At 44.3% G+C, this 26,099-nt stretch overlaps 1 protein-coding gene across 10 annotated transcripts in view; it reads left to right on the top strand.

Annotated features, from left to right (window-relative positions):
• RASGEF1C (RasGEF domain family member 1C) overlaps nt 1-26,099 on the top strand; it is a 148,941-nt gene that overhangs the window by 93,184 nt on the left and 29,658 nt on the right. For all 10 annotated transcript variants that reach the window (XR_013229230.1, XR_013229229.1, XM_077326698.1 and 7 more), the window contains 3 exons: nt 9,076-9,288; nt 10,854-10,928; nt 25,376-25,471. Coding sequence is in view for 8 of the 10 variants with exons in the window: in XM_077326698.1 (XP_077182813.1) it covers nt 9,076-9,288; nt 10,854-10,928; nt 25,376-25,471 (384 nt within the window). In the remaining 2 variants the exon portion in view is untranslated. The remainder of the gene's footprint in view (nt 1-9,075; nt 9,289-10,853; nt 10,929-25,375; nt 25,472-26,099) is intronic.

Here is a 26,099-nt window from a genome sequence, read left to right on the forward strand (position 1 = left end):
GCTATATAGAAAAGCATGTCTGCAATTTACGTACCATAATGCAATTTTACTAATAGGAAACAAATGATAAAAGAGATTGGCTTGCCTGAAGACATGCAAATTAATCTATAGCAGGGTAGAACTTGAATTCAGTACACACTTAGCTGTCAAACCCCCACTGTACAGTGTGTCTCAGGCTGATTCCGCATAGGCAGAAAAGGCCAAGACAGCACTCATATGGAAGTGGAGCTAATCTCCACTTTCACATGACACAGCTGCCGGGCAGGCCCTCTCTTGGGCCTGCCACAGATCAGGCCCTCATTTGCCCCAGGCTAAGGGAACACGGAAGAATCTCTGTTCCCTAAGACCACTGTGGGGACAGGGAAGAGCTGGACCTTCCAGGCCTAGCTTCTCCCTGTCCTGCAGTAACCCAGAGGAGGCAAAAAATGCCCTGATTGGCTTCACTGCACCGCAGGGGGGAACAAGGTGTTTTATTTTGCAGGAAGGTCCATGCAATCCCACCTTCCTGCAAAATGACAGACACCCCCCACAGCCCCCCCCCCACATGGCAGAACTTATTTGCCTCCACTGTGTTTCCCAGGGGATCACAGAAAACTGCAGGACATAAAGTGCTGCGGTACCACACTGCTCGTAGCCCTGCACAGCCACTGCCGTGCAGAATGGCCTTCACTGACTCTTGTCAAGCGCTAAAAGAACTTACAACAAAACTTCTATAATAAGAAAGCTTTAATGGAAGTTTACTCTAGTCACTATAACTCAAGAAGTCAAATCTACCCCACAATAGAATTGCAAGCTCTTTTCAATACAATTCTCCCACCCAAAACTTGAATTTCCCAAGGGGAGGGGTGCCCTCTTCCCCAGGTGCCATCCCAGGCATCCTGCCAGAGGTGCTACAATTCGCACGTCCTTGGACTGGCCGGCGCCTAGTGACAAGATACAGTGTTGCTGTTACAAAAAGCAGAGCGAGCGGGCAGGGATCAAAGCACAAACAATTCAGAGAGGGCACTACAAAGCATGATAACATGGGAACAGAGAATAGGCTTGGGTTACATGAAAAGCCAGGAAAAAGAATAGTGAAATACAGTCAAGATGGGGTAACCCCTGTTCATGGACAATTCATGGCAGAGAGCAGGCACTGATCCTGACATTCCTCCAACCCAAAAACAACTTCCCCTCACCCGTTGTCCCTGGGCCTAGGGCACATAGGGGATTCCCGGTGGAACGCACAAAGGAGTCTGGGTGCCTTGATGTCAGAGGCACCAACCCACTCCCTATCCCCCATAGGGAAATCCTTCCATTCAATCAGGTACTGAAGTTTGCCTTTATGCCAACGAGAGTCCAGAATCTTGTCGACCTCGTAGTGGGTGTCCTTGTTGATGAATACAGGCACAGGCGCAGACAAGGGAGGGTGCCAGGCATCCAGAGGCGGGGCACGTTTCAGCAAGCTGGAATGAAAAACGGGGTGTACATTTCTATAAGTCTTTGGCAAGGCAAGTTCCACCGTTACAGCATTTATCAGTCTGGTCACCCGGAAAGGGCCCACAAACTTAGCCCCTAATTTGCAGGAGGGTTGTTGGCACCACAGGTTTTTCGTGGATAAGTATGCCAGGTCCCCCACAGCCCAGGCCGGGTTTGCCACTCGTTTCTTGTCAGCCTGAGCCTTGTAGGCCTGCTTGGCTTCCTCTAAGCACTTCACAATCTCTGGCCAGGCTCTGGAGATTCCACCAGCCCACTTCTGCACATTGGGGGCCTCGGGGGAAGAAATTTCCCAGGTGGGCACAGCTAAGAAGTCCGCCCCATAGATGGCTTTGAATGGGGACATACCAGTCGAAGCATGTACCCCATTGTTATAGGCAAATTCAGCCAACAGGAGTAGGGACACCTAGTCATTTTGTTGATGGTTGATAAAACAGCGGAGGTACTGTTCCAGTATCTGGTTCACCCTCTCAGTTTGCCCATTCGTTTCAGGATGGTAACCAGAGGTGAGGGCCTGCTCCACTCCCAGCAGTCTCAAGAGCTCCCGCCAGAACTTGGCAACGAACTGTGGGCCCCAATCCGTGAGCATTCTACTAGGGATTCCATGTAGCCGGTATACGTGGTTGACAAATAGGGAGGCCAGCTTCACAGCCGAGGGCATCCCTACGCACGGAACAAAATGGGCTTGCTTGGAAAAAGCGTCCACCACCACCCAAATTACACTTTTGCCGTGGCTAAGGGGCAAATCCGTGATAAAGTCCATGGTGACATCTGACCAGGGCCGAGAGGGGGTGGGCAGTGGCTGCAGCAAGCCCTTCTTCTTACCCCCCATTGGCTTGGAATATTTATGGTTTGGAAATCACCTGATATATATTGTTAATTCAAAAGAAATTCCATCTAAATATTAGGAAGAAGTTCCTGACAGTTAGAGCGGTTTCTCAGTGGAACAGGCTTCCTTGGGAGGTGGTGGGTTCTCCATCTTTGGAAATTTTTAAGCAGAGGTTGGATAGCCCATATGACCGAGAGGCTGATTCTGTGAAGGCTTAAGGGGGTGGCAGGCTACAGTGGATGAGCAATAGGGTTGGGGGTGTCCTGCATTGTGCAGGGGGTTGGACTAGGTCCCTTCCAACTCTATTATTCTATGATTCTATGATTCTAATATTTTATCAGGATTTCAATAATCACTTTTACTACTATCTGGAAAACAAAGAAAATTTTCACAAACAGAAAACTTGCAGAGGACATTCTTGGCTCCCGTTTAAAGCAATGGGAACAGAGTTGGATGTTAACAAGTTCTTAGGTTTGAACTGCTTGAGCAGGGCAAATAAGCATATGTGTTTGCCTGTTAATTCTGCTTCCTTCTCTAATAAGATACTTTAATTACATGATTGAAAATGACTGTGCATCTTTTTATCTGGGCTTTCCCCTTCCAAATAACTCCCAACTGATTTTTATTTTTAGCCGCTTAGATTGTTTTCTTCTTTTGAAATCTCATAATTATCTCTCTATCCTTTTTTCTTTTTGTCCTTTTTTAAAGTAGGTAAAGGTATCCCCTGTGCAAGCACCGAGTCATGTCTGACCCTTGGGGTGATGCCCTCTAGCGTTTTCATGGCAGACTCAATACGGGGTGGTTTGCCAGTGCCTTCCCCAGTCATGACCGTTTACCCCCCAGCAGCAAGCTGGGTACTCATTTTACCGACCTCGGAAGGATGGAAGGCTGAGTCAACCTTGAGCCGGCTGCTGGGATCGAACTCCCAACCTCATGAGCAAAGCTTTCAGACGGCTGCCTTACCACTCTGCGCCACAAGAGGCTCATTGTCCTTTTTTAGCCAGATACTAAAGCAAACCTCTTTAACTGCTTGGAGCAATCCTTATCCATTGTTCCTCTTAATATTTGTGAAATAGCCCTGGGGGTGGAGAGTCCTGGCTGTCCGAGATGGAATAGGGCCAATCAGGGTGCGGCATTGGTCCTCCCTCTCCAGCTCCCGCCCTCCTTCCCTGGATGCTAGCCACTTTGCTCTCAGATGCCTGCGAGAGACACACAGAGACACAGAGAGCCCTGCCAAACCGCAAACCACCCCTGATTACCTGCCATGGCTCCTGCTGTGAGGGAGAGAGACAGACAGACAGTGACAAACTGCAAACGAGCCCCAAACTGCAAACAACCCCTGCTTCCCTGCTACCCTTGCTTCCCTGCTATGAAGGAGCCCTGATGGCTCCTGCTGAGAGAGAGAGAGAGAGAGAGAGAGAGATCTGCGCCTGCCGGTGTCCCCTGGGTTCTAGTGCCCAATGCATTCCTGGTTGCAATGGACTCTCTTGCTAGTATGAACATAAAAAGAAAACATCCATGGTGGAGATAGCTGTTAGCCTAAAGAAGCAATTAAACCACAAACGTGATGGGCTTTTAAAAAATGCACCTGTAATTTTGCAACAGATTTTTGCTAGCACCATTATTATCAACACCTTGCCATTAATAATTGAGTAAGGTAGAAAACAAAACATGAACTTTAGTAGAAATATAATGCTAGTTCAGTGCCAACCATGGTTTAAAAGGTGGAGATATAAACATGGGGAGGAACTCTCTGCCATCCTTTGAAAAATGTGATGATAACTGGCCACCTGGAGAAACTGGCGCTGGCCACCTGGAGACACTGGTTGGAAGGGGCAGCTCTCCCTTTCGTTGTATGGATGGACCATAAGAACTTGCAGGCACTCAAGCAGCCCCGCTCGCTTTCCGCCAAGCAAATGAGGTGGGCGGAGTTTTTCTCCCGGTTCAACTTTACTCTCAAACATCTGCCAGGGAAAATGAATTTTTTGGCCGACGCGCTCTTGCGCCTCCCCCAGTATGACAGTAAAAGAGACCCATTGGTGGACACGGTGTTCACGCCCTCCCAACTCAGGCTGATGGTCATGACGCGCAGTAAAGCAAAGGAGGGCGGATCATTCCCAGGGGGTTGGGTCCAGAAATACCATAAATATTTATTTTAGTCAAGAAACTTGTCATCATTAAATAACCTCAAAATGTTACCTGCAATAAAATAGATAGATAGGTTTCATGCCACCTCTTTACTGACACTATGGAACTTACATTGTGGTCAGTGGACTGGGGTTGCATTTGGCAGAGATATTCTACTGACTGGATGCAGAATTGTGATAGAGAGCCATAAAATGGAGGTAAAATTAACCATGCACTCCATATGGTTTCTTTCTTTGGCAAATCAATTAAGGCATATTTTTAACAGGCAAATTTCTGCTGTGTTAAAGTAAGCATATGGTAAGCAGAGGAGTAAGGTAGCTGCTCTGTCCCACTGCAGCCTTCTTTGTCCCTGAAACTGCTTCTGTGTGTCATTGTAACATCAGGTTCTGTGTAAAGGGCAAAGTGGGAGTTTGAGCAAGAGGGTGGATTGGCAAAAATCCTGTTGCCCTCCTCGACAACCAGAAATAACATTTTGTCATAGGACTTGCTGCTGAACCAATGGAACAGCTCCTTAGGACCCCGGTCTTAGAATTGAATAGTTTAGTTGTTCCTGCTACAAAATAAATGACTGTCACTGGTGAACCAGACCATTCTGGATCCAGAAGGGAGAGCATATGGAATGGGCTCTGGAGTACCATGGTACATGGATTAAGGGATGCACTGAGCCAGAAAGGGGGGATATGGCTACCCACCTGAAACTGTCCCATCAGTAAGTTAACACCTTCTCAGCAATAAGATTTCCATGAGTTGTGTGATCCAAGTGGAAATTAAAAAAAATAGCTATGCTTATTCTTCCTTACAGAGATTAATTCATGAAAAATAATATCACAATGTGATGTTGTTTCTAGTGTTCCCTTACCTCCAGTTGCATTTCATTCACTTGTGCATCATAATGGTTTTACTGTTGCTACTGTCTAATATAGTGTTCTTATCCAAATTTCTGCAATTGTAGTCCTAGTACATTGCTTATTAGGTCCCTTTGTATTGATTTTATCAATTCACACTGTGCAATCAACTTTGACTCTCAGTGAGAAAGGCTGACTATTAATAAAATGTATTGCCTTATTAATTTGACTCTAGATACTGGCTATGAATGAAGACTAACATTGGTAGGCAGTTGAAAAGTTGTACTGAAGCCCGTACTGTTTACACTAAAACAGATATTTAAAATTGAAAGCAGCAGAAATATTAATAACTAGGGACAAAGCCCGTTGTCTCCAAGAATACAACGGGCGCTAGAGCTTGGCAGTGGGAAGAGGGAGTTGTCCAGTCTGTAAGGGCATGGGGTGGTCATGTGTGTTGTGTGGGAGGTTGTGGTGGCATGGTGGCAAATGAGGCCATGGGTGTGGAGATATGGGTGTCAAGAACCTATGGTGTGGAATGTTTGTTGAGTGTGGGAGAGGACTGATCTTTGGGAATTTTGGCATAGTGGTTACAGATGAGCTTTCCAGAGCCATGTCCTCAGATATGTGAAGGGAAAATCAGACTGGAGACTCTTCTTAGGGGAAGATTACATGGCAACCAATTCCCCCCAGTTCTGCGTCATTTCCCTTCTTGTGTGAATTAGGCCACATTCACCGAAATGCCCCTCTGCCCTAATACACATAGGGTAGTCACAGTACACAGGTGTCCACCCTGTTCCTTCTGTCTCCCATATTTTCACTGTTGGTAAAATGTTATGTGCCCACATGCTTCTTTCATGGTTGCTCCTTAGAAGAATGGATTTTTGTACCCTATTGCTTACTACCCAAAGGAGTCTCAAAGCGGTTTACAAACACCTTTTCCATTTGTCTCTCCACAATAGTCAACCTGTGAGGTATGTAGGGTTGTGAGAGATCTGAGAGAACTGGGAATGGGCCGCAGTGACCCAGCAGGCCTCAGGTGTCTCAAAGCATTTTCCAATCGTCTTCCCCTTCTCTCCCCATAGCAGACTCCCCATGAGGGAGGTGGGGTAGCGAGCCTCACAGGGAAGCTGGCAACCCTAAGAGGAAGACTGTCTGTGCACAGCAGTCTTGACCTTAGTAAGGTTTTTAATATTGTTTTTTTTTATTTGCCAGGCCAAGGTTATTTGCCAGTTACTATTTCAGTTACGATGTGTCTCCAGACATTTACTTGTTCTCTATTTAGTTTCAGGCTGTAAATATTTATTTAGATCTTCCTGCACTTTCCAGACTCACAGGACTGATGCTGGTCTGCCTGTCTGCGCCCCAGAATACAAACAGTTGCTGATAAGGGCTGGGCATAACCCATAGGCCAGGAGGGACACTCCTGCACCACTCCCTCCCAACTGCAGGCAAAAATGGCTTATTTGAAGGCTGCTCCTTAGAAGAATGGATTTTTGTACCCTGTTGTTTACTACCCAAAGGAGTCTCAACATGGTTTACAAGAATCTTTTCCCTTTGTCTCCCCACAATAGTCAACCTGTGAGGGATGTGGGGCTGTGAGAGGTCTGAGAGAACTTGGAATGGGCCGCAATGACCCAGTAGGCTTCAAGTGTCTCAAAGCATTTTCCAATTGTCTTCCCTTCCTCTCCCCATAGCAGACTCCCCATGAGGGAGGTGGGGTAGAGAGCCTCACATGGAAGCTGGCAACCCTAAGAGGAAGACTCTCTGTGCACAGCAGTCTTTTCCTTAGTAAGGTTTTTTATACTGTTTTTATTTATTTGCCAGGCCAAGGTTGGAAAAAGTCAAGTCAGTTCCAATGTATCTCCAGCCATTTTCTTGTTCACTATTTACAGTTTCAGGCTGTAAATATTTATTTAGATCTTCCTGCACTTTCCAGACTCACAGGACTGATGCTGGTCTGCCTGTCTGCGCCCCAGAATACAAACAGTTGCTGGTAAGGGCTGGCCATAGCCCATAGCCCAGGAGAGAGAAACCTGCACCACTCCCTCCCAACTGCAGGCAAAAATGGCTTCTTTGAAGGCTGGACTCTGAGGCATTGTACGATTTTGAAGTCCCACCTCCAAACCTCCAGGAATATTTCCAACCCAGGGGTAGCCAACCTACAGGTGTGGCCTGGAGAGCTCCTGGAATTACAGCTCACCTGCAGAGTATAAAGATCAGCTCCCCAGGCAGAAAGGGCTACTTTGGACAGGGTTGTGGTACAGAAGAAACATTTAAGGCTTCCCACACAGGTTGTTGTTGAATTGAAAGACTTGAAGCCTACTGCACAGGGTTGTTGTGCAGATGAAACAGGAGACAAAAGAGCCAGCTTCCTCTGCAGAATAATGCTGTGCAGTGGCCTCAAATCTGCAGAGAGTTGCAAAGAAGAAAGACACATGGCTTAGCTGTGTCTAATCCCTGGCCAGAGCAGTATTTTAAGTGAGAAGGGGCTTTTCTGTGGCCTCCCTGCCAGGCAACTGTTTGGCAGAAGGGGAAAGTCCCCCCCCCCCTCAAAAGGAAGGCCCTCAGGTTCTCCTGCGTTGCTCTTGGAAAGGCCTCCCTCCCCTCAGTCAGGGCCTCTCAGAGGCTCCTTCGCAGCAGGCCTGAAGGGAGGGGGAGGGAGCACTCTGCAGCCTCCTGCCAGCTCTGTCAGGGTTCTGAGGCAATTTGCAGTTGGACATGACAGTTAGGACAGCCTTGGGGCGAAAAGGGCTGGCGCAGCCTGTCCAAGCCTCTGTTCTCATCCCCCTTGGCAGCCCTACTGACCTCCTCTCCCTGCGTTGGTCAGGACCAGACTGTCAGCCAGACTGGGCTGGGTGAATGGAATTTTGGTCTGTCCTGGTGAGGGGCCAATAGGAAGGCACTTTGCGCGCCTCCCCATTGGCTGCTTGGCCCTGGATGGACACTCGGAGGGCCCAATCAGGAGCCGCTTCGCAGCTTCTGATTGGGCCCTCTGAGTTTTTATCCTGGACAGGGCCCGCCCTAACTCCTCCCCAGGTGGCCTTACTCTTTTATTTAATAGGACCCTGTCCTATTTAAAAATATTCACTACTACAAGTCATTTGTAATAAGCACATTTTTTGCATCTATTTATTTCAGATTAAGGACAGTGATATGTAGTGGTTAGTAGCAGTAAGTATAGCTTGGTGTAGTGGTTAGGAGCATGAACTTCTAATCTGGTGAGCCGGGTTTGATTCCCCAGTCCCCCACATGCAGCCAGCTGGGTGACCTTGGGCATGCCACAGCCCTGATAAAGCTGTTCTGACTGAGCAGTAATATCAGGACTTCACCTACCTCACCGGGTGCCTGTTGTGGGGAGAAGACAGGGAAGGCAATTGTAAACTGCTTTGAGACTCCTTCAGGTAGAGAAAAGCAGGATATAAGAACCAACTCTTCTTTCTCTTCTTCAACAAGTGCTCCTTGAACAAGATGCTTTTCCGCCATGCAACTCGAAGGATACACCATACAGTGATAGATAGGTTTCATGCCACCTCTTTACTGACACTATGGAACTTACATTGTGGTCAGTGGACTGGGGTTGCATTTGGCAGAGATATTCTACTGACTGGATGCAGAATTGTGATAGAGAGCCATAAAATGGAGGTAAAATTAAGCTGACCAGACATTCTGGAATAATGTGATTTCAGAAACATCAATCTAAACCACTACTAATAATGTTTTCCCCCATTGTTATGTTTGGCAGTTTGCTCATTGGCTTTCCCTTTTTCACTTATTTAGGCATACTGGAAAAAAATGAACCAGCTTCTACAAACCCTGAACCAGAAGCTTGCCACTCTAAACCACGGACAAGAAGGGATAGTCAAGATCAATGCAGCTGTCTCAGACAAGGTGGTTGCTTTTAAAAGTAAACCTCCATCCATTCAAAGAGAAATGTTAAGTGTCTGCAGTGATCCCTATACCTTGGCCCAGCAGTTGACACATGTGGAACTAGTAAGTGGAAAACAAGACTTCTACTTTGCATTGAGTTGTAATGATGTAAAACATCTTTTATCCAAAATTATCAGTGAAAATTCTGTAACATGCTGCAAACATCATCATATAACCAATAGGCCTAGATAAAAATGTCCTGTCTCTTTAACAGCTGAAGCTTCCCATGGCATGCAGGTAAATAACATCATATGGTTCATAACATCCCACAAAGCCTTTATTAAAGGGACAGGACATTGTTTTCGCCAGGTAGTTAGCAACTCTAGTGCCCAGAAGAAGATCACAATTTTAGGTTTTCTCATTCTTTCTATTTATCATTAACCAAATGTTTTGTCTTTTCTATTTCACCTTCCAAAAATAAGGGTAATTAATCCCAAACATAATTTTAAAATAAAGGTATACATCCCTTCCCCTGATCTGGTTAGATCTCAGAAGTACGGTCAAGCACTGGCTAGTAATTGAATGGGAGACCTAAAAGGAATACTAGGGTTGTGACATGCAGGCAAGCAATAGCAAAGAAACTTTGAATGTCTCTTGCCTAGAAAACCCTACGGCAGAGTTGGCCAAACTGTGACTCTCCAGATGTCTATGGACTACAATTATCATGAGACCCTGCCATTGGTAATGATAGTCTGTGGGCATCTGGAGAGCCACAGGTTAGCTATCCTTGCCCTACAGGCTCACTCATTTATTTGTGGCCTGGTGGAACTTTCCATCACCATACATCCCTTAGGTTGTAAAAATATGTTGCTTCAGTAATATTAAGAACTAGTAATCAAGCCCATTGCAGTTCTAAATGCAATGGGCGCTAGCAGTGAGTGTGGGTTTGGGGGGGGGGGAATACCTGCAGTCTTTGGAGGGGGTTTGAAAGGGGAGAAGGGGGCAGGGTAAGGGACACACTCTCAGCCACCCACCCACCCCCTCTCTCAGAACCCCCCCCCGAGAAGCAGCGCCGCGGTCCTCCCTCCCAAGGCCAGTCAGAACCCCAGGTCCACTTACCAACCTTGCGCTGGTCCTGGTTGCTGTTTGCTGGTCTTCGGCCATCGCAGTTCCCAGGAGAAGGCCGGCCGGGCCACCCCCCCACCGGAAGCCGCTCCTGCGTCCGGGGGAAGGCGGGCCCGGCCACCCCCCCACCCGAGGCTCTCTGGAGCCTTCCCCCGGCCTGACGCTGCTTCAGGCCAGCGGCAAAGGAGCAACTGTGAGCCGCGCTGTGCGCGGCTCGCAGTTGCTGGCGGCGGGAATCAGAGGGACCAATCGGCAGGCGCTTCGCGCCTGCCGATTGGTCCCTCTGATTGTCATGAGGAAGGGTCCAATCTGGACCCTTCCTCATCCCGGACACATCCCGCCCCAGAACCTCTTACTGTCTTATTTAGTCCATGGCGCCCGCGGCGCCACGGGCGGTTTACAGATGTTGGGGATAACATTGATAAGAGCTAATCAGTTGACCAGGAGCTTCCTAAAGACCATTTTAATTCTGGTTTTGAATCAGAATGATGTTTTGAACATTATGAACTCAGTAACAGTTTTACTGTGTTATATCTTCTTTTTTATGTTATCTCTTGCAAAAGGAAAGACTGAGTCATATTGGCCCTGAAGAATTTGTTCAGGCATTTGTCCATAAGGATCCTTTGGAAAGCACAAAGGTATGAATTGAAATACGATCTTGTTATGTTCCATGTTCTAGATGAGCATGCTAGGAGTGGACTGTAAGTCAGTGACACACAATGGACATTCTTCCACTGATGCCATTTAGTTATAGGCTTACCAAAGCATCTGTTTTAAAGCTGCATAAAGCTACAGTATATTTGTTGGGCATCAAGATGGTGATAATATAATGATAAATCACCCCACAGAACCATCTTTTATGTTCTTTTTGGATCTGAGATGCTCCCAACATATGCTTTTGAGTGCAAAATTATATATCTGCATACAATAAACCAAGAACTATAGCTTAAACTTGTAGCTAAAGAGTACATATTTTTATATTCTGTACTGTTGTTCCAGAAGGGATCGATTAGCTTTGTGCTTGGAGAAGTTCATGCAGCCACTGCATTAAATTGCAGGCTTGTTAAAGTCAAGGACGATGTGCCCATTAGCATCTGTGGGAGTGAAAATGGTGGGGGATGAATGGGGGACACTATTTCTTCATGTAGTGGCAGCACACAGATAAGTCTTCAAAAGAAATGTCTGGTGTTGAAAAATCTTGTGGTTCATAACATTAATCAAAGTGCACAAGCAAAAAGGCAAAGCATTCTTCAAAGTAAATAGACATTCCTCAAACTGTTGCACCTGTAAAGCTAGTGCACTGCATTTGAAATGACTGAAAGAAGACTGGCTAATGCAACACTGCTACAATAGTTTCAAGTGTCTGGAAAATAGTATTTACTTCCCACACAGTAAAAATATTGTTCTGAATACTTGGGACACAATAAGAGCAAAATGGTGTTTCTTCTTATGAAAAAATCTTAGACTATTATACTTCAGGAGGAGCTAAAAACAAGCCAGATGTTAAACACATTATAAAAACTTGTCAACCAATCTCTAGTAGAATTTAAAACATAAACAAGGAGGTATGTTGGTTCAGTCTATAGTTGAATTAGGGAGCTTGCTAGCTGCCTTGTACATTGACAGCTGTGGTAGATAACTGCTTCTGCTGTTGTGTTCTTCTTTATAGATTACAGCTACCAAATATTTGGAGAAAAAGATGCCCTGTCCCTTTAATATAGGAATAATATAGGAATGTTGTTGTTGTGGTGGTGGTAGTTGTTACATTTCAATTTATTACTGGCCACTCTCAGCTTAGGCCAGCTCACAGTAGTTTACTATTTAAAACCATAAAATACAATAAAACCCTTAGTATACAATAACCTAGAGCCTCTTGTGGCGCAGAGTGGTAAGGCAGCCGTCTGAAAGCTTTGCCCATGAGGCTGGGAGTTCGATCCCAGCAGCCGGCTCAAGGTTGACTCAGCCTTCCATCCTTCCGAGGTCGGTAAAATGAGTACCCAGCTTGCTGGGGGGTAAACGGTAATGACTGGGGAAGGCACTGGCAAACCACCCCATATTGAGTCTGCCATGAAAACGCTGGAGGGCGTCACCCCAAGGGTCAGACATGACTCGGTGCTTGCACAGGGGATACCTTTACCTTTTTATACAATAACCTGGAACCTGGAACGTCAGATCCATGAATCAAGGTAAGCTGGACGTGGTCAAACAAGAAATGACAAGACTGAACATCGACATTTTAGGAATCAGTGAACTAAAATGGACAGGAATGGGTGAATTTAATTCAGATGACCATCAGGTATACTACTGTGGACAAGAATCTCGCAGAAGAAATGGAGTAGCCTTCATAATCAATAAGAGAGTAGGAAAAGCAGTCTTGGGATACAATCCGCAAAATGACAGAATGATCTCAGTTCGAATCCAAGGCAAACCATTCAACATCACAGTGATCCAGGTCTATGCCCTAACCACTGCTGCTGAAGAGGATGAAGTTGATCAGTTCTATGAAGCCCTACAACACCTTCTAGAAGCAACGCCAAAAAATGATGTGCTTATCATCATGGGGGATTGGAATACTAAACTAGGAAGCCAAAAGATAGCCGGGATAACAGGCAAGTTTGGCCTTGGAGTACAAAATGAAGCAGGCCACAGGCTGGTAGAATTTTGTCAAGAGAATACAATGGTCATAGCAAACACTCTTTTCCAACAACCCAAGAGACGACTCTACACATGGACATCACCAGACGGTCAACACAGAAATCAGATTGACTATGTGCTCTGCAGCCAAAGATGGAAAAGTTCTATACAGTCAATAAAAACAAGACCAGGAGCTGATTGTGGTTCAGATCATGAGCTTCTTGTTGCAAAATTTAGGCTTAAATTGAAGAAAGTAGGGAAAAGCACTAGGCCACTCAGGTATGAACCAAATCATATCCCCGACGAATACACAGTAGAGGTGACAAATAGATTTAAGGAATTAGATCTGATAGACAGAGTGCCTGAAGAACTATGGACGGAGGTTCGCGACATTGTACAAGAGGTAGCAACTAAAACCATCCCAAAGAAAAAGAAATGCAAGAAATCAAAATGGCTGTCTGAGGAAGCTTTACAAATAGCTAAGGAGAGAAGGGAAGTGAAAGGCAAGGGAGAAATAGAAAGATACACCCAATTGAATGCAGAATTCCAGAGAAAAGCTAGAAGAGATAAGAATGCCTTCTTAAATGAACAGTGCAAACAAATAGAAGAAAACAATAGAATGGGGAGGACCAGAGATCTTTTCAAGAAAATTGGAGATATGAAGAGAACGTTTCATGTAAAGTTGGGTATGATAAGGAACCAGAATGGTAGGGACCTCACAGAAGCAGAAGAGATTAAACAAAGGTGGCAAAATTATACAGAACAACTATACAAGAGCGAGCTTAACATCCCTGATGACCACAGTGGGGTAATTACTGACCTGGAGCCAGACATCCTGGAATGTGAAGTCAAATGGGCCTTAGGAAGTCTGAGCAACAATAAAGCTAGTGGTGGTGACAGCATTCCAGTTGAACTATTCAAAATCTTAAAGGACGATGCAGTAAAAGTGCTACACTCAATATGCCAGCAAATTTGGAAAACTCAGCAATGGCCACAGGATTGGAAAAGGTCAGTTTACATTCCAATCCCAAAGAAGGGCAATGCCAAAGAATGTTCAAACTACCGCACCATTGCACTAATTTCTCATGCTAGCAAAGTTATGCTCAAAATCCTACAAGCTAGGCTCCAGCAATATGTGGACCGAGAACTTCCAGAAGTACAGGCAGGATTTCGTAGAGGCAGAGGAACTAGAGATCAAATTGCCAACATACACTGGATCATGGAGAAAGCTAGGGAGTACCAGAAGAACGTCTATTTCTGCTTCATTGACTATGCTAAAGCCTTTGATTGTGTGGAGCACAACAAATTGTGGCAAGTTCTTAAAGAGATGGGAATACCAGAGCATCTTATTCGTCTCTTGAGAAATTTATATGCAGGTCAAGAAGCAACAATGAGAACCGAACATGGAACCACTGACTGGTTCAAAATTGAGAAAGGAGTTTGGCAAGGCTGTATACTGTCGCCTTGCCTATTTAACTTGTATGCAGAGCACATCATGAGAAATGCGGGATTAGAGGAGTCACAAATTGGGATCAAGATTGCAGGGAGAAATATCAACAACCTCAGATATGCAGATGATACCACTCTAATGGCAGAAAGTGAAGAGGAACTAAAGAGCCTGTTGATGCGGGTGAAGGAGGAGAGTGCAAAAGTTGGCTTGAAACTCAACATCAAGAAAACAAAGATCATGGCATCCGGCCCTCTCAATTCCTGGCAAATAGATGGGGAAGAAATGGAGATAGTGACAGATTTTATTTTCCTGGGCTCCAAGATCACTGCAGATGGGGACTGCAGCAAAGAAATTAAAAGACGCTTGCTCCTGGGGAGGAAAGCTATGGCAAATCTAGACAGCATCCTAAAAAGCAGAGACATCACCCTGCCAGCAAAAGTGCGTTTAGTCAAGGCTATGGTATTCTCAGTTGCAATGTATGGCTGCGAAAGTTAGACCATAAGGAAGGCCGAGCGTCAAAGAATTGAGGCTTTTGAACTCTGGTGCTGGAGAAGACTCTTGCGAGTCCCTTGGACCGCAAGGCGAACAAACCGGTCAGTCCTAGAGGAGATCAATCCTGACTGCTCTTTAGAAGGCCAGATCCTGAAGATGAAACTCAAATACTTTGGCCACCTCATGAGAAGGAAGGACTCCCTGGAGAAGAGCCTAATGCTGGGAGTGATCAAGGGCAAAAGAAGAAGGGGACGACAGAGAATGAGGTGGCTGGATGGAGTCACTGAAGCAGTAGGTGCAAACTTAAATGGACTCCGGGGAATGGTAGAGGACAGGAAGGCCTGGAGGATCATTGTCCATGGGGTCGCAATGGGTCGGACACGACTTCGCACATAACAACAATACAATAACAGCCACAAACTGACATTTGTTGATTTCATGACCCCCAACCAGCCACCCTGGCTCAACAAACTCCCTCCCCACCTGACATCATGCTTTAAGGTTGGTAGCTACATCTGAGAAAAAGGGGGAACCCAAGAATCTTCTGCACTTCCTTGACCAAATGGTAGAAGAGCTCCATCTTGCAGGCACTGCGGAACTGTGATAGCTCTGACATGGCCCTTTGCTTGTTCAGGAGCTAATTCTACCAGATAAGGGCCAGGACCAAAAAGGCCCTGGCCTTGGCTGAGGCCAGGCTCACTTCACATGGCCAGGTATCACCAATTTATTAGTATCCGCAGAGCAGAGAGCTCCACAGGGGGCATACGGTGATAGACGATCCCTCATATATTTAGGGCCCATACCGCAAATGGCCTTGAAGGTCAAAACCAAAGCCTTGAACTTGATCTGGAACACCACTGGTAACCAGTGCAACTGTTTCAGCACTAACTGAATATCAAAGATGTTCCCTTGTGGATCCTAGCAACTACATTTTGCACCAGTTTCAACTTCTAGGCCAAGGCCAAGGGTAGGCCTGTGTAGAGCGAGAAGTGTATCCTGGAGGTGACCATCACAATAGATCACTGTGGCTAGGTGTTCTGGGGCCAGATAGGGCACTAGTAGCCTTGCTTGGCACAAATGGAAAAACACTGTAGTGGGCTACTGTAGTGATCTGCACCTCTATTGATAAGGAGGCATCAAAGATCACCCCCAGATTTCTGGTAGAGGGCGAGATCTCTCATTGCACCCTGTTATTTACCTCCATGCATATGATGTTTCAGCTGTCCATTTTGATACACTATTACTAGGGCTTCCCCCCCCCCCAACACACACACACACAACCCTGTTTGCAACCCTGATTGTATAGTAGTAGGTCTGTCCATGTGCAGTACAGTTATTGGTGCCAGGCTTTCCTGAGTACATCAGATAGACAGACAAAACTTTATTATGATCATAGACCAGCAAAGTCAGAATTAACAATCACACAATCAGTTACCAAACATAATACAGCTAAAAACATGGATTTGCTCATAATATAAAATGATATAAAACAGCTTAGACCATAAAACTGCTAAAATATAAATTAGATTATATAGGAAATACAGGAAATTATTCTGATCACAGCTCTGTGGGTCAGTTAGGTGTTAGTTATCTTCTGCTGACTTTTCATGGCTGCAGCACAGTACCTGGCAGCATTATGTGATAGAACAGTTTGTGTCTGTGAGCAGTAAGAAGGTATAAAATTGACCTGAACACCCTGGGACTCTATGTAACCAAGGTACAATAAAAATGGAACTTATCATTATAAAACCAACAATGAAGAAGAATGTGTTCCATTGTTTCTATTTGACCAGAACCACAGGGGCACTTCTTTTCACCATAAGGAAGTTTCTTGTATCTCCCTTCAAGTACAGCTGAAGGAAGGGGATTGCAGCGAGCAAAAGTAAAGGCTCTCCAGTGACTAGGTACCTCAAGGTTCACTAAATAAGTCATGGGAGCTGTGACATACCTTTTGCTTTCACTAACAATAAAGGCAGAGTTACTTGCTAAATTATGTTGGCATTCTATATCCACTACTCACTGTTTAACGACCTCTTTAGCCTGGTCATAAGCCATCTTCAACAGAAATTCTGGAGAAAATCCCAAGGCTGCAATTTTTCCTCTCACAGACTGTTTCCATGAAGACTGGAATTCATCCTTCATTATCAGTGAAGCAAAGGCACAAGGAAAACAAGATTCTAAGCCAGTAATTGAGAATGGTTAACCATACTCTAGCCTCCATCTTCATAAGGCCAGTCTCAAGTTGCAAGGTGGCATTAAAGACACATCTTTGGCCTTGGAGGGCTGATCTTAGGAATTTGGATTGTACAGATTCCAATGTTCCAAAGTCGGAATAGGGACCTAGCTCCGTACCATATAAGAATTGTGTTATTAACATCGCTCCAAACAGTTTTAAAACTGCAGGGATATAATGTCCGCCTTTCAACTTAAGGAATCTGAGAATGGTGTTTGCACTTTTTTGTGCATTTCCAGCGACATAAACCCCATGCACTTTCCTGTGGCCAGATGGCTGCAGAACTACTCCCAAATATTTGATGCAGGAAACCCGTTCTATCTTAAATCTATCAATATGCTGGATGTATTTCTTGGTCCTTTTGCCAAATGTCATAATTTTGGTTTTCTGATAGTTAAGTTCTAATTATTATCTCAAAGTGGCTTACAGTCACCTTCCCTTTCCTCTCCCTACAACAGACATCCTTTGAGGTGGGTGAGGCTGAGAGAGCCCTAATATCACTGCTCGGTCAGAACAGCTTTATCTGCGCCGTGGTGAGCTCAAGGTCACCCAGCTGGCTGCATGTGGGGGAGTGCAGAATCGAACTTGGCTTGCGAGATTAGAAGTCCACACTCCTAACCACTACAACAAACTGTAACTTGCATATTAAATAAAACAGCTGTCAATCTAATGAAGAATTCTCCATTTTGTCCCACAATTTGAAACAGGAAATGGAGTCGGAAGCTGCATTGAAATCTATAAAAGTGGCATAGAGGGAAGTTGTATTGTGGGAAGAGTATTTCTCAATAAGTTGATGTAGTACCAGGCACTGACCGATAATACATTGACCCTCTCTGAAGCTAGCTTGTTCCTCTACAAGAATGTTTTCCTGTTCAATCCAGTCCTGAAATTTGGACTGAAGATGCCTTGCATAAACCTTACTGGTTGTGTTGGGGAAGCTAATTGGTTTATAATTAGCAGGATCACTCTTGTCCATTTTTTGTATATTGGGATGACAGTTGCAGGTCACCAGTCTCTAGTTATACAGTCATGGCCATCGATGCAGGTAAAGAGTGAAGCAAGGGGCCCAGAATTCCAAATTGTTTTTAATGATCTCTGCAGGGATTAAGTCTTCCCCTGGAGCTTTTCCTAATCTTAACTGAGCTATTAAACTTTTAATCTCACCCTTAGCTACTGGTGCCCATGTTGGTAAGTTTTCTATTGGTTGGTTAGAACGTTCTCTTTCAACATTGGAATTCATATATAGTTGTTGAAAATGTGACTCCCTGGAAAATGTGACTCCCAAACACCTGGTAGAAGAGCTCCATCTTGCAGGCACTGCAGAACTGTGACAGGCCCTCTGATTGTTCAGGAGCTAATTCCACAAGGTAAGGGCCAGGACCAAAAAGGCCCTGGCCTTGGCCGAGGCCAGGCTTACTTCACATGGCCAGGTATCACCAATTTATTAGTATCCGGGCCAAGAGTAGTCCTGTGAAGAGTGAGTTACAGAAGTCTAGCCTGGAGGTGACCATCACATAGATCACTGTGGCTAGGATCTGTTTTAAGGCAATATTCTCTTGTCCCTCCCACATGGCAGCCATTTTCCCTGCAAGGTGACTGTTTCTTTCCCCCCCCCCCCACAGGGTAGCTTTCTTTAGCATTAGAATAACATTATATTGATATAACATTATAACAATATAGATCCAAGTGCATGTACACTAAAGCTTATACCTTGAATAAAAATTTGTTGGTCTTAGAGGTGTCATTGGACTTGAATGTTGTTCTGCATTCAATATGTGTACAAAGCTCCCTGAATTTCCAGCTATCATTTTAAAAGAAGTCTCTAGGCTCTTCCCTTTTAGAGATATGACATATCTATAACCTAAAATGGTCTACCCACCATAATACTAGTTTTTCCTTGGCCAAGAATAAATCACAGGCCATTTGTCGCTTCCACTTCCAGAAGGACAACCAATACGTGCCTGTGGCTCTTCAGGTTTTTCAAGCCTCCGTGATCCCTCGACTGCTCTTTGGGATTCCTGCATGGATCCAGTCTCTGAATAAAGAAGCCAACTGTATGTCTGCGGCCTTTTACCGCAGAATTTTAGGCTTACCGAATTCGGTAACCTATTTGACTCTATGTGCCGAGCTGGGTCTACATACTATCGAATCACGTGCTTGGATTTTATCCATCAAATACTGACTCCATCTTTTCTTTAGCCCTCCGCCAAATAGTCTCCGTGCACTTATTCTATCTGACCATTATACTTCGAAATGGTCTCAGGCCATTGCCTCTAAAATTAAATCCATAGGCATTGACCTTGATTCTTTAGCTAACTCTGGAGAGGATCATATTTTTCAAACTATCCAAAGAAGAATCCAGGATATTGATCTCCAGATAATTTATGCTGGTGCAGGGTGACCATGCTCCCCACGAGCTTTTGGTCTATCCTATACCCCAAACACTATGGCACACTATTTTTCCAACCTTATAATACCTTCAAACCGCAGAGCGTTTATGTTAGCCAGACTAAACGTATTTCCTTCTGCAATGGTTGAAGGCAGGTATAGGAGAATTCCCCGCAATGAAAGAATTTTCAGGTATTGCCATACAGAACCAGACTCAGTTTGCCATATCATTCTGCGATGTGAGTTGTACAACAACCAACATTCTGACTTGATCTCCCCACTTCTACCCTTCCCTAGTGTCTCAGATGGCAGGGCTCTTGAATCGCTGCTTATCGATAATTGCTCGGAGACCACTGAACGGGTAGCCAAGTTTTTATCTATAGTAATAACCCACGGGGTAAAGAAGTAAACGTCACTGGCTTCATCTTTTTGTATTTGCCTGTTGTAATTTCTTCACAATTTTTTAGACTTTTATTACAGAATCGATTTGTATATTGTTTTATATTGTGAATGCCATTAAAGGTTTTGTATTGTATTGTATTGTGATATGGCATATCTGCACATTGGGCAGGGCTCAAAACTTACTTTTTAAAAAAGTAGACTAGGGCGGGACTGACAGTGAGGCTGGCTGCCTGGGCCAGCATGGTGGAGGGCAGCTGTATCCCCCCCTCCCCGAACCCTCCTTGCAGCCAGGAGAGTGGAGTAGCTGTGGCAGACTGCACCTGGATGGCCCTCCCTGGCTTCCTTATGCCCAGGAGGATGGGAAGGCCAGCAGAGGTGCAGCAGAATGTTTTTAGACAGCTGTCTCCTATTCCCCAGCCTACCTCCTATCAATTCTTTCTCCTCACACCGTCCTAATAAGCAGCATGGAGGAGGAGGAAGACAAGGCAGGGAAAAGCTTCTGATAGACCCTCAGTGAGGGAGTGACATCACCCTATTGAGGGTGTGTCCCCTAGTGAGGGCCAATCAGAGGCCCAGCACATTGTCAGAAGTACCTGATGCTTTTTATGAGATATGATGATGATACTATGAACCAAGCACAAACTCATTTTCAAAGTCAGCTTGGTTTCCTTTTGGGGGTCACTAACAGGTTAACAGCATTTCTCTTGATTTGCTGCCTTACTTTGTCAAAAACAAACAATGAATAAGGAGAACACAGTGAACAAATCAGAATTAACACACTGAGATAACCCAGCTGTCATAACAAATCCAACTTATCACCACAGATTCTTGCAACCAAAAAAGCTGTACGCAGCTTCAGATGGATTTTACTTCACAAATTAATAGGGGTTTCGATGGACTTAAGGATCTTTATGGGTTCTTGCCTTTTGTGGGAAGAGGAAGGGGAAGCAATTATAAGCTGCTTTGAAACTCCTTCAGGTAGTAAAAAGCGGGGTACAAAAACCCAGCTCTTCTTCTCTAAACTGAAAAATCCCAGACTTTTCAGATTTTTCTCAGAGGGGATTCATCTTAGTTGCTTTCCTAATCATCTTGGTTGCGCTCCTCTGTACTTAATTGACAGGCTTCTTTTGTTCCTATCTTTCTACATGTGCAAAGCTAACTGCATATTCAAAAGCTTATGTTTGATTGTGTGTATGTGCTGAGATGCAAGTGCTTGGGGTATCTAGAATTAAGTACTAAATAAAATTGAATCAGGATGAAATAAGGACATGACAGTCAATTTGAGACGGGAAAATGTGCCTTGTGTGTAGCTGAAGTAGATAAATCAACAAAGGTTGGGGAGGAACCATGGAGAACAAAGAAGAAATGTTGAGTGCTATGCCCAATGGCTTTGCGCGCCATATAGCATTAAATGTACTTGATGTGAAAGGGAAAAGCCACTGCAAAGGGAGGATAAGGTACAAGGAGTAATTAATGATCATGCAAGGAAATATGAGATGGAAATGACAGACCACCAGAAAGTAAAATGTGGCCTGAGCAGAATCCAACTGGAAAATATGAATGGTTTTTTCACATAAGTAATATTTCATGAATGGTTACATATATTAGATATTAGGGTGCTGCAGTTGATATGCCTGTTCAATAAGCAAGGTAGTAAAATGTATTTAAGCTAGCCAGGGAGGCACTGAAAGCTTCCCCTTCTGAATAAATCATAATTTCAGTGACTCTTAGAGTGAAATTAATAGCTTTCCTTGCACTCTTGGGAATCCCCTCTTTGTAGTCACAGAACATTGTTATCCTCATTGAGAGCAGAGATGCCGCCTCTGTATGTGGAATTCTAAGTGCATATTGGGCTGCTGATTTATGTCTTTGGCTTTTTCAAACATTTTGAATCATGTATAGCAGAATGTGCCTTGAGCTGCTTAAAGGAAAGATGGGATAAAATGAAACAGAATGACCAGTGGAATCTTCTCACACTAGCCTGAAATATGGGACAGAAGAGTCAGAATCAGGATTAGATTATGGATATTAATACAGTTGTCTCCCTATGTAAACTTGTTTTCATATGCATAGATACAAAATTGTACTTTGAATAGGGAAAAAGAGACTAAAAGAAGGAAGTGAAAAGATGGGAGTATACCTAAATATCAAAAAGACCAAGATTATGAAAATTACTGGCAGTAGCACCAAAGTCACGATTGACAATGAGAACATTGAATGTATTGATGCTTTCATCTTTCTTGGCTCTATGATCACTCACAATGGTGGATGCAGCCATGAAATCAAATGGCGAATAACACTGGGCCGGAACGCAATGTTAAGCATGAACTGAATATTGAAGAGTAAGGATATCAGCCTTAATACAAAATGCTGGCTAGTCAGCGCCATTGTCTTCCCCATAACAAGCTATGGATGCGAAAGCTGGACGCTGAAGAAGGAAGACAGGAGGAAAATAGATGCTTTTGAATTATGGTGTGGGGGACGAATGCTGCGAATACCATGGACAGCCAAAGTTACCAACAAGTCAGTTTTAGAGAGGAGCAAACCAACTAAGTCATTAGAAGGCAAGATATTATGGCTAAAGCTCACTTACTTTGGACACATCATGGAATCAGACTCGTTAGAAAAATCATTAATGCTCGGCATGGTCAGTGGCAAAAGGAAACGTGGTTGCCAAAGGATCCGCTGGCTCAACACGATCAAAGCGATAGAGGTATGACCATGAACAAACTAAAAGAAGTAGTCAGAGACAGAGACAAATGGAGAAAACTTTCCTATAGAATCGCCGAGTGTCAGACATGACTGAACGGATGACATCATCATCATATTTTGAATAGGGATGTTTACATATATGCTTTCAATAGGCTTTGCAAGGGACTGAAAATTCCTCCTCAACCTGCCTCCAATAGTTTGAGAATATTTGCATTGCTTCTGCCTGTTTGCAAACCATATTTTCCAATTTAATATTTAAAGTGTATATGTTTAATTTTTAAAATAAATACATTTGCTATAGCATTGGTATTATATTTTTCATGTCTTTAGCAGGTGTTTCTTTTTTTAAACCACATAGTTCTAGCCAATCAGAGATTGTATAGTGCACCTGATTTTACAGTGACATTTAGTCAGACCTAACCATATGACAATGTTAAGAACAAATGAAGCCAGGTTCATTGTCCTCTATTAGACCTTGGGGAGAAGGGAGGATGTATCCCTATTGCTGAAACAACTAGCCAACTCCCTGTTCTGTCATATAGTATTAATTTTATTGCCTTCCTGTACCATAGTTCAATATGCCATAACAACATGAGCAGAGCTCTGCTAGATCAGACCAGTGGTCCAGAGAGCCAGCTTGGTGTAGAGGTTAGGAGCGCCAAGTTCTAATCTGGCGAGCCAGGTTTGATTCCCCGCTCCTCCAGATGCAGCCAGCAGGGTGACCTTGGGCTCGCCACAGTGCTGATAAAGCTATTCTGACCGAGCAGTAATATTAAGGCTCTCTCAGCCTCACCGACCTCACAGGGTGTCTGTTGTGGGGAGAGGAAAAGGAAGGCAATTGCAAGCTGCTTTGAGACTCCTTCTGTTAGAGAAAATTGGTATATAAGAACCAACTCTTCTTCTTCCATCTAATCCAAAATCTTGTCTCACGCCATAACCAACCAGTTACTCTGGAGAGCCAGCATCAAGACACAGAAGCTGAGGGCTTATGGCACTAGTATCCAGAGGTTTAGTGCTTATGACTGTGGAGGTTCCTTTTAATCACCATTGACTAGTAGCCACCAACAGACCCATTCTCCATGAACCCATCTTAATTTGCTCTTAAAGCCATCTATGCTTGTGGCTATCACTACATCCTCTGGCAGCAGATTTCACATTATGATCACTCACTGTGTAAAAATTATTTTCTTTTGCCTGTTCTGAATCTTTTGCCTATTGACTTCAATGGATGCCCCCAAGTTCTAGTATTTTGTGGGAGGGAGAAAACATTAGCTCTATCTACCTTGCCAAAATTGTGATTAAATTTATAAACCTGTATCATGTAATCTTAGTCCTTTTTTCTAAACTAAAAAGCCCCAGACTCTTCAGCTTTTTTCCATAGGAAAGGTAAACAATTTAAAAATTAGGTTTTTTTTTAAACAAATATGGTTTCCCATATTGCTTTCCTCCCAATATAAAAATGTCATTCCCATTTCCCTTTTACCCATCTTATCCTTAGGATATGCTTAAGGCTTTAATTGGAAATGGTTACATTAATGAAAGAAAGCAACTCTTGATAACCTCTAGTGCAGTGGTCCCCAACCACCAGGCCGTGGCTCCCTCTTCCCGCCCCCCGCCCCCCGCAGTAAGAAACTTCCCAGGCTGCAAGCAAATCGGCCACAAAAGCGGCCGATTAGCTTGTGGCCCGGCAAGCTTCTTTTTTTTGGGGGGAGAGGGAAACAGGGCCGAGCATGCACAATGCGCATGCGTGGCTGAAAACTCACACGCACAACATTTTGTGCATGCGCGGATGTGCCATACATGCGTGTTTTTGGCTGTGCGTGGTGCAAACGCGCATGTGCAGCCACGCATGCACTGCATGCGCGGCCGGGAGATCGCCCTTCCCACAGCAGCTGGTCCGCAGCCTTTTAAAGGTTGCAGACCACTGCTCTAGTGGATGCTAATGGATATTTAAATAAATTCTGAGTTATGGGGCCTCTCTGGAAGATTATGATGGGGATTTTAATGTAGGCACTGGACTAAATTAATTCGGGATGGAGGGAGTTAGAGTTCTGAGTCACATGAAATCTCCTAGTAACCGCCATCTAAAGAGCACACGCTACAAGAATGAATGACATTTTTCTGATGAATGTTGCCATCTGAGTGACTTGTTTCACAGCAGCCATTGATACAGAAATAGGTCAGAGTTAAAGAGATCTGTAGTGAAGGTATTACTCTTTCCAAAACGTGAGGACATGAAGGAAATAATATTTTTAGACAAATATTGTTCAGTACTGTTACTGCACCCCTCTTTCTCCTTAACCAAATCAGAAAATTTGTTTCATGCAAGGCAACACCAAGTGCAATTGCATTTGCTGGACTGTGAAAACTCCTGGAGCCCAAACATGAAAACTAAATGCATATTACATGGAAAGGCGTGCTTGTCATATTCTATTTTTTTCTAGATTCTTCTAGCTCTTTGCATACTGTAATATCCTGGCTCTTCATATCCTAGTGAGTGAGGATTGGAATAAATTGCCTTCTGAGCCATTGAGGTAGGCAAAATGAGGCCGTTCATCATGCACTGATTTGATTTGTAGGAAGCGTCACACTCTATTAAACTCAACACATATGCAGCTTCTCACCCAGTGACATGCACTGCCTCATCAGGTGTGGGTGTGTTCTAGCAAGTATATACTGTTGGTGACAAAAGAATGTTGACAGTTGTCTGATTAATTTTTCTCAAGAGCTAAGCCAAATTTAGTTACATATCATTTTGGATTTTTGTTTTGCAGCCTTGTTTCAGTGAACAAAAGAAGACTAGTAATCTAGAGGCCTACGTAAAATGGTTCAATAGACTGTGCTATCTTGTAGCAACGGAAATTTGCATGGTAAGTGAAAGGTGTGCAGGCATAAGAGACCTTTTGCCCAGTTATAGCCCTTTGATACTTTCACTAATAAACACACCTCATATATCAAATAGTGAACCTGGCCTCTGTGTAGATCAATAGACTTAGAATATGTCTGGGCTTGCTTTGCTCATTATAGGAGAAGGATAGGAAGCTGCTTGCCACCATGTGAACTAGATTGCCAAAGGTAGCAAGTGGACATGTGAAAGAGGGAGGTTGTTAATGGCTGTCCTCTTCCCCACTACTCCCCAGCCAGTAGTGATGAGGAGGGCAGGTGTGCAGTCAGAACAATGAGGGCAGGTGGGCATTTGGACAGAGTGGCAGGGAGGGAGGTGGTCAATTAGGCAGAGCAAGGGGGAGAAGGCAGGATAGATTCCACCTGCCCTATGAGTTTAGTGGGTCCCTGCCAAGAAGTAGGAGCCCCAAGGTAGCAGAGCGATGAAAAGGAGGATTCCCTACTAGTCACTTGGATTATCCATTTATCATCCATATAATTCCTACTGTAGCTCAATCTGTGAAAATTTGAATCCAGAGATTATAGTGATGAACAGATGAGACAGATCTTTCTACAAACCTAAGAAAAGCCACAGGTTAGCAGAAAAATCTGAAA

The sequence above is a fragment of the Paroedura picta genome, chromosome 3 (assembly GCF_049243985.1).
Source record: "Paroedura picta isolate Pp20150507F chromosome 3, Ppicta_v3.0, whole genome shotgun sequence".
Classification (NCBI taxonomy): domain Eukaryota; kingdom Metazoa; phylum Chordata; class Lepidosauria; order Squamata; family Gekkonidae; genus Paroedura; species Paroedura picta.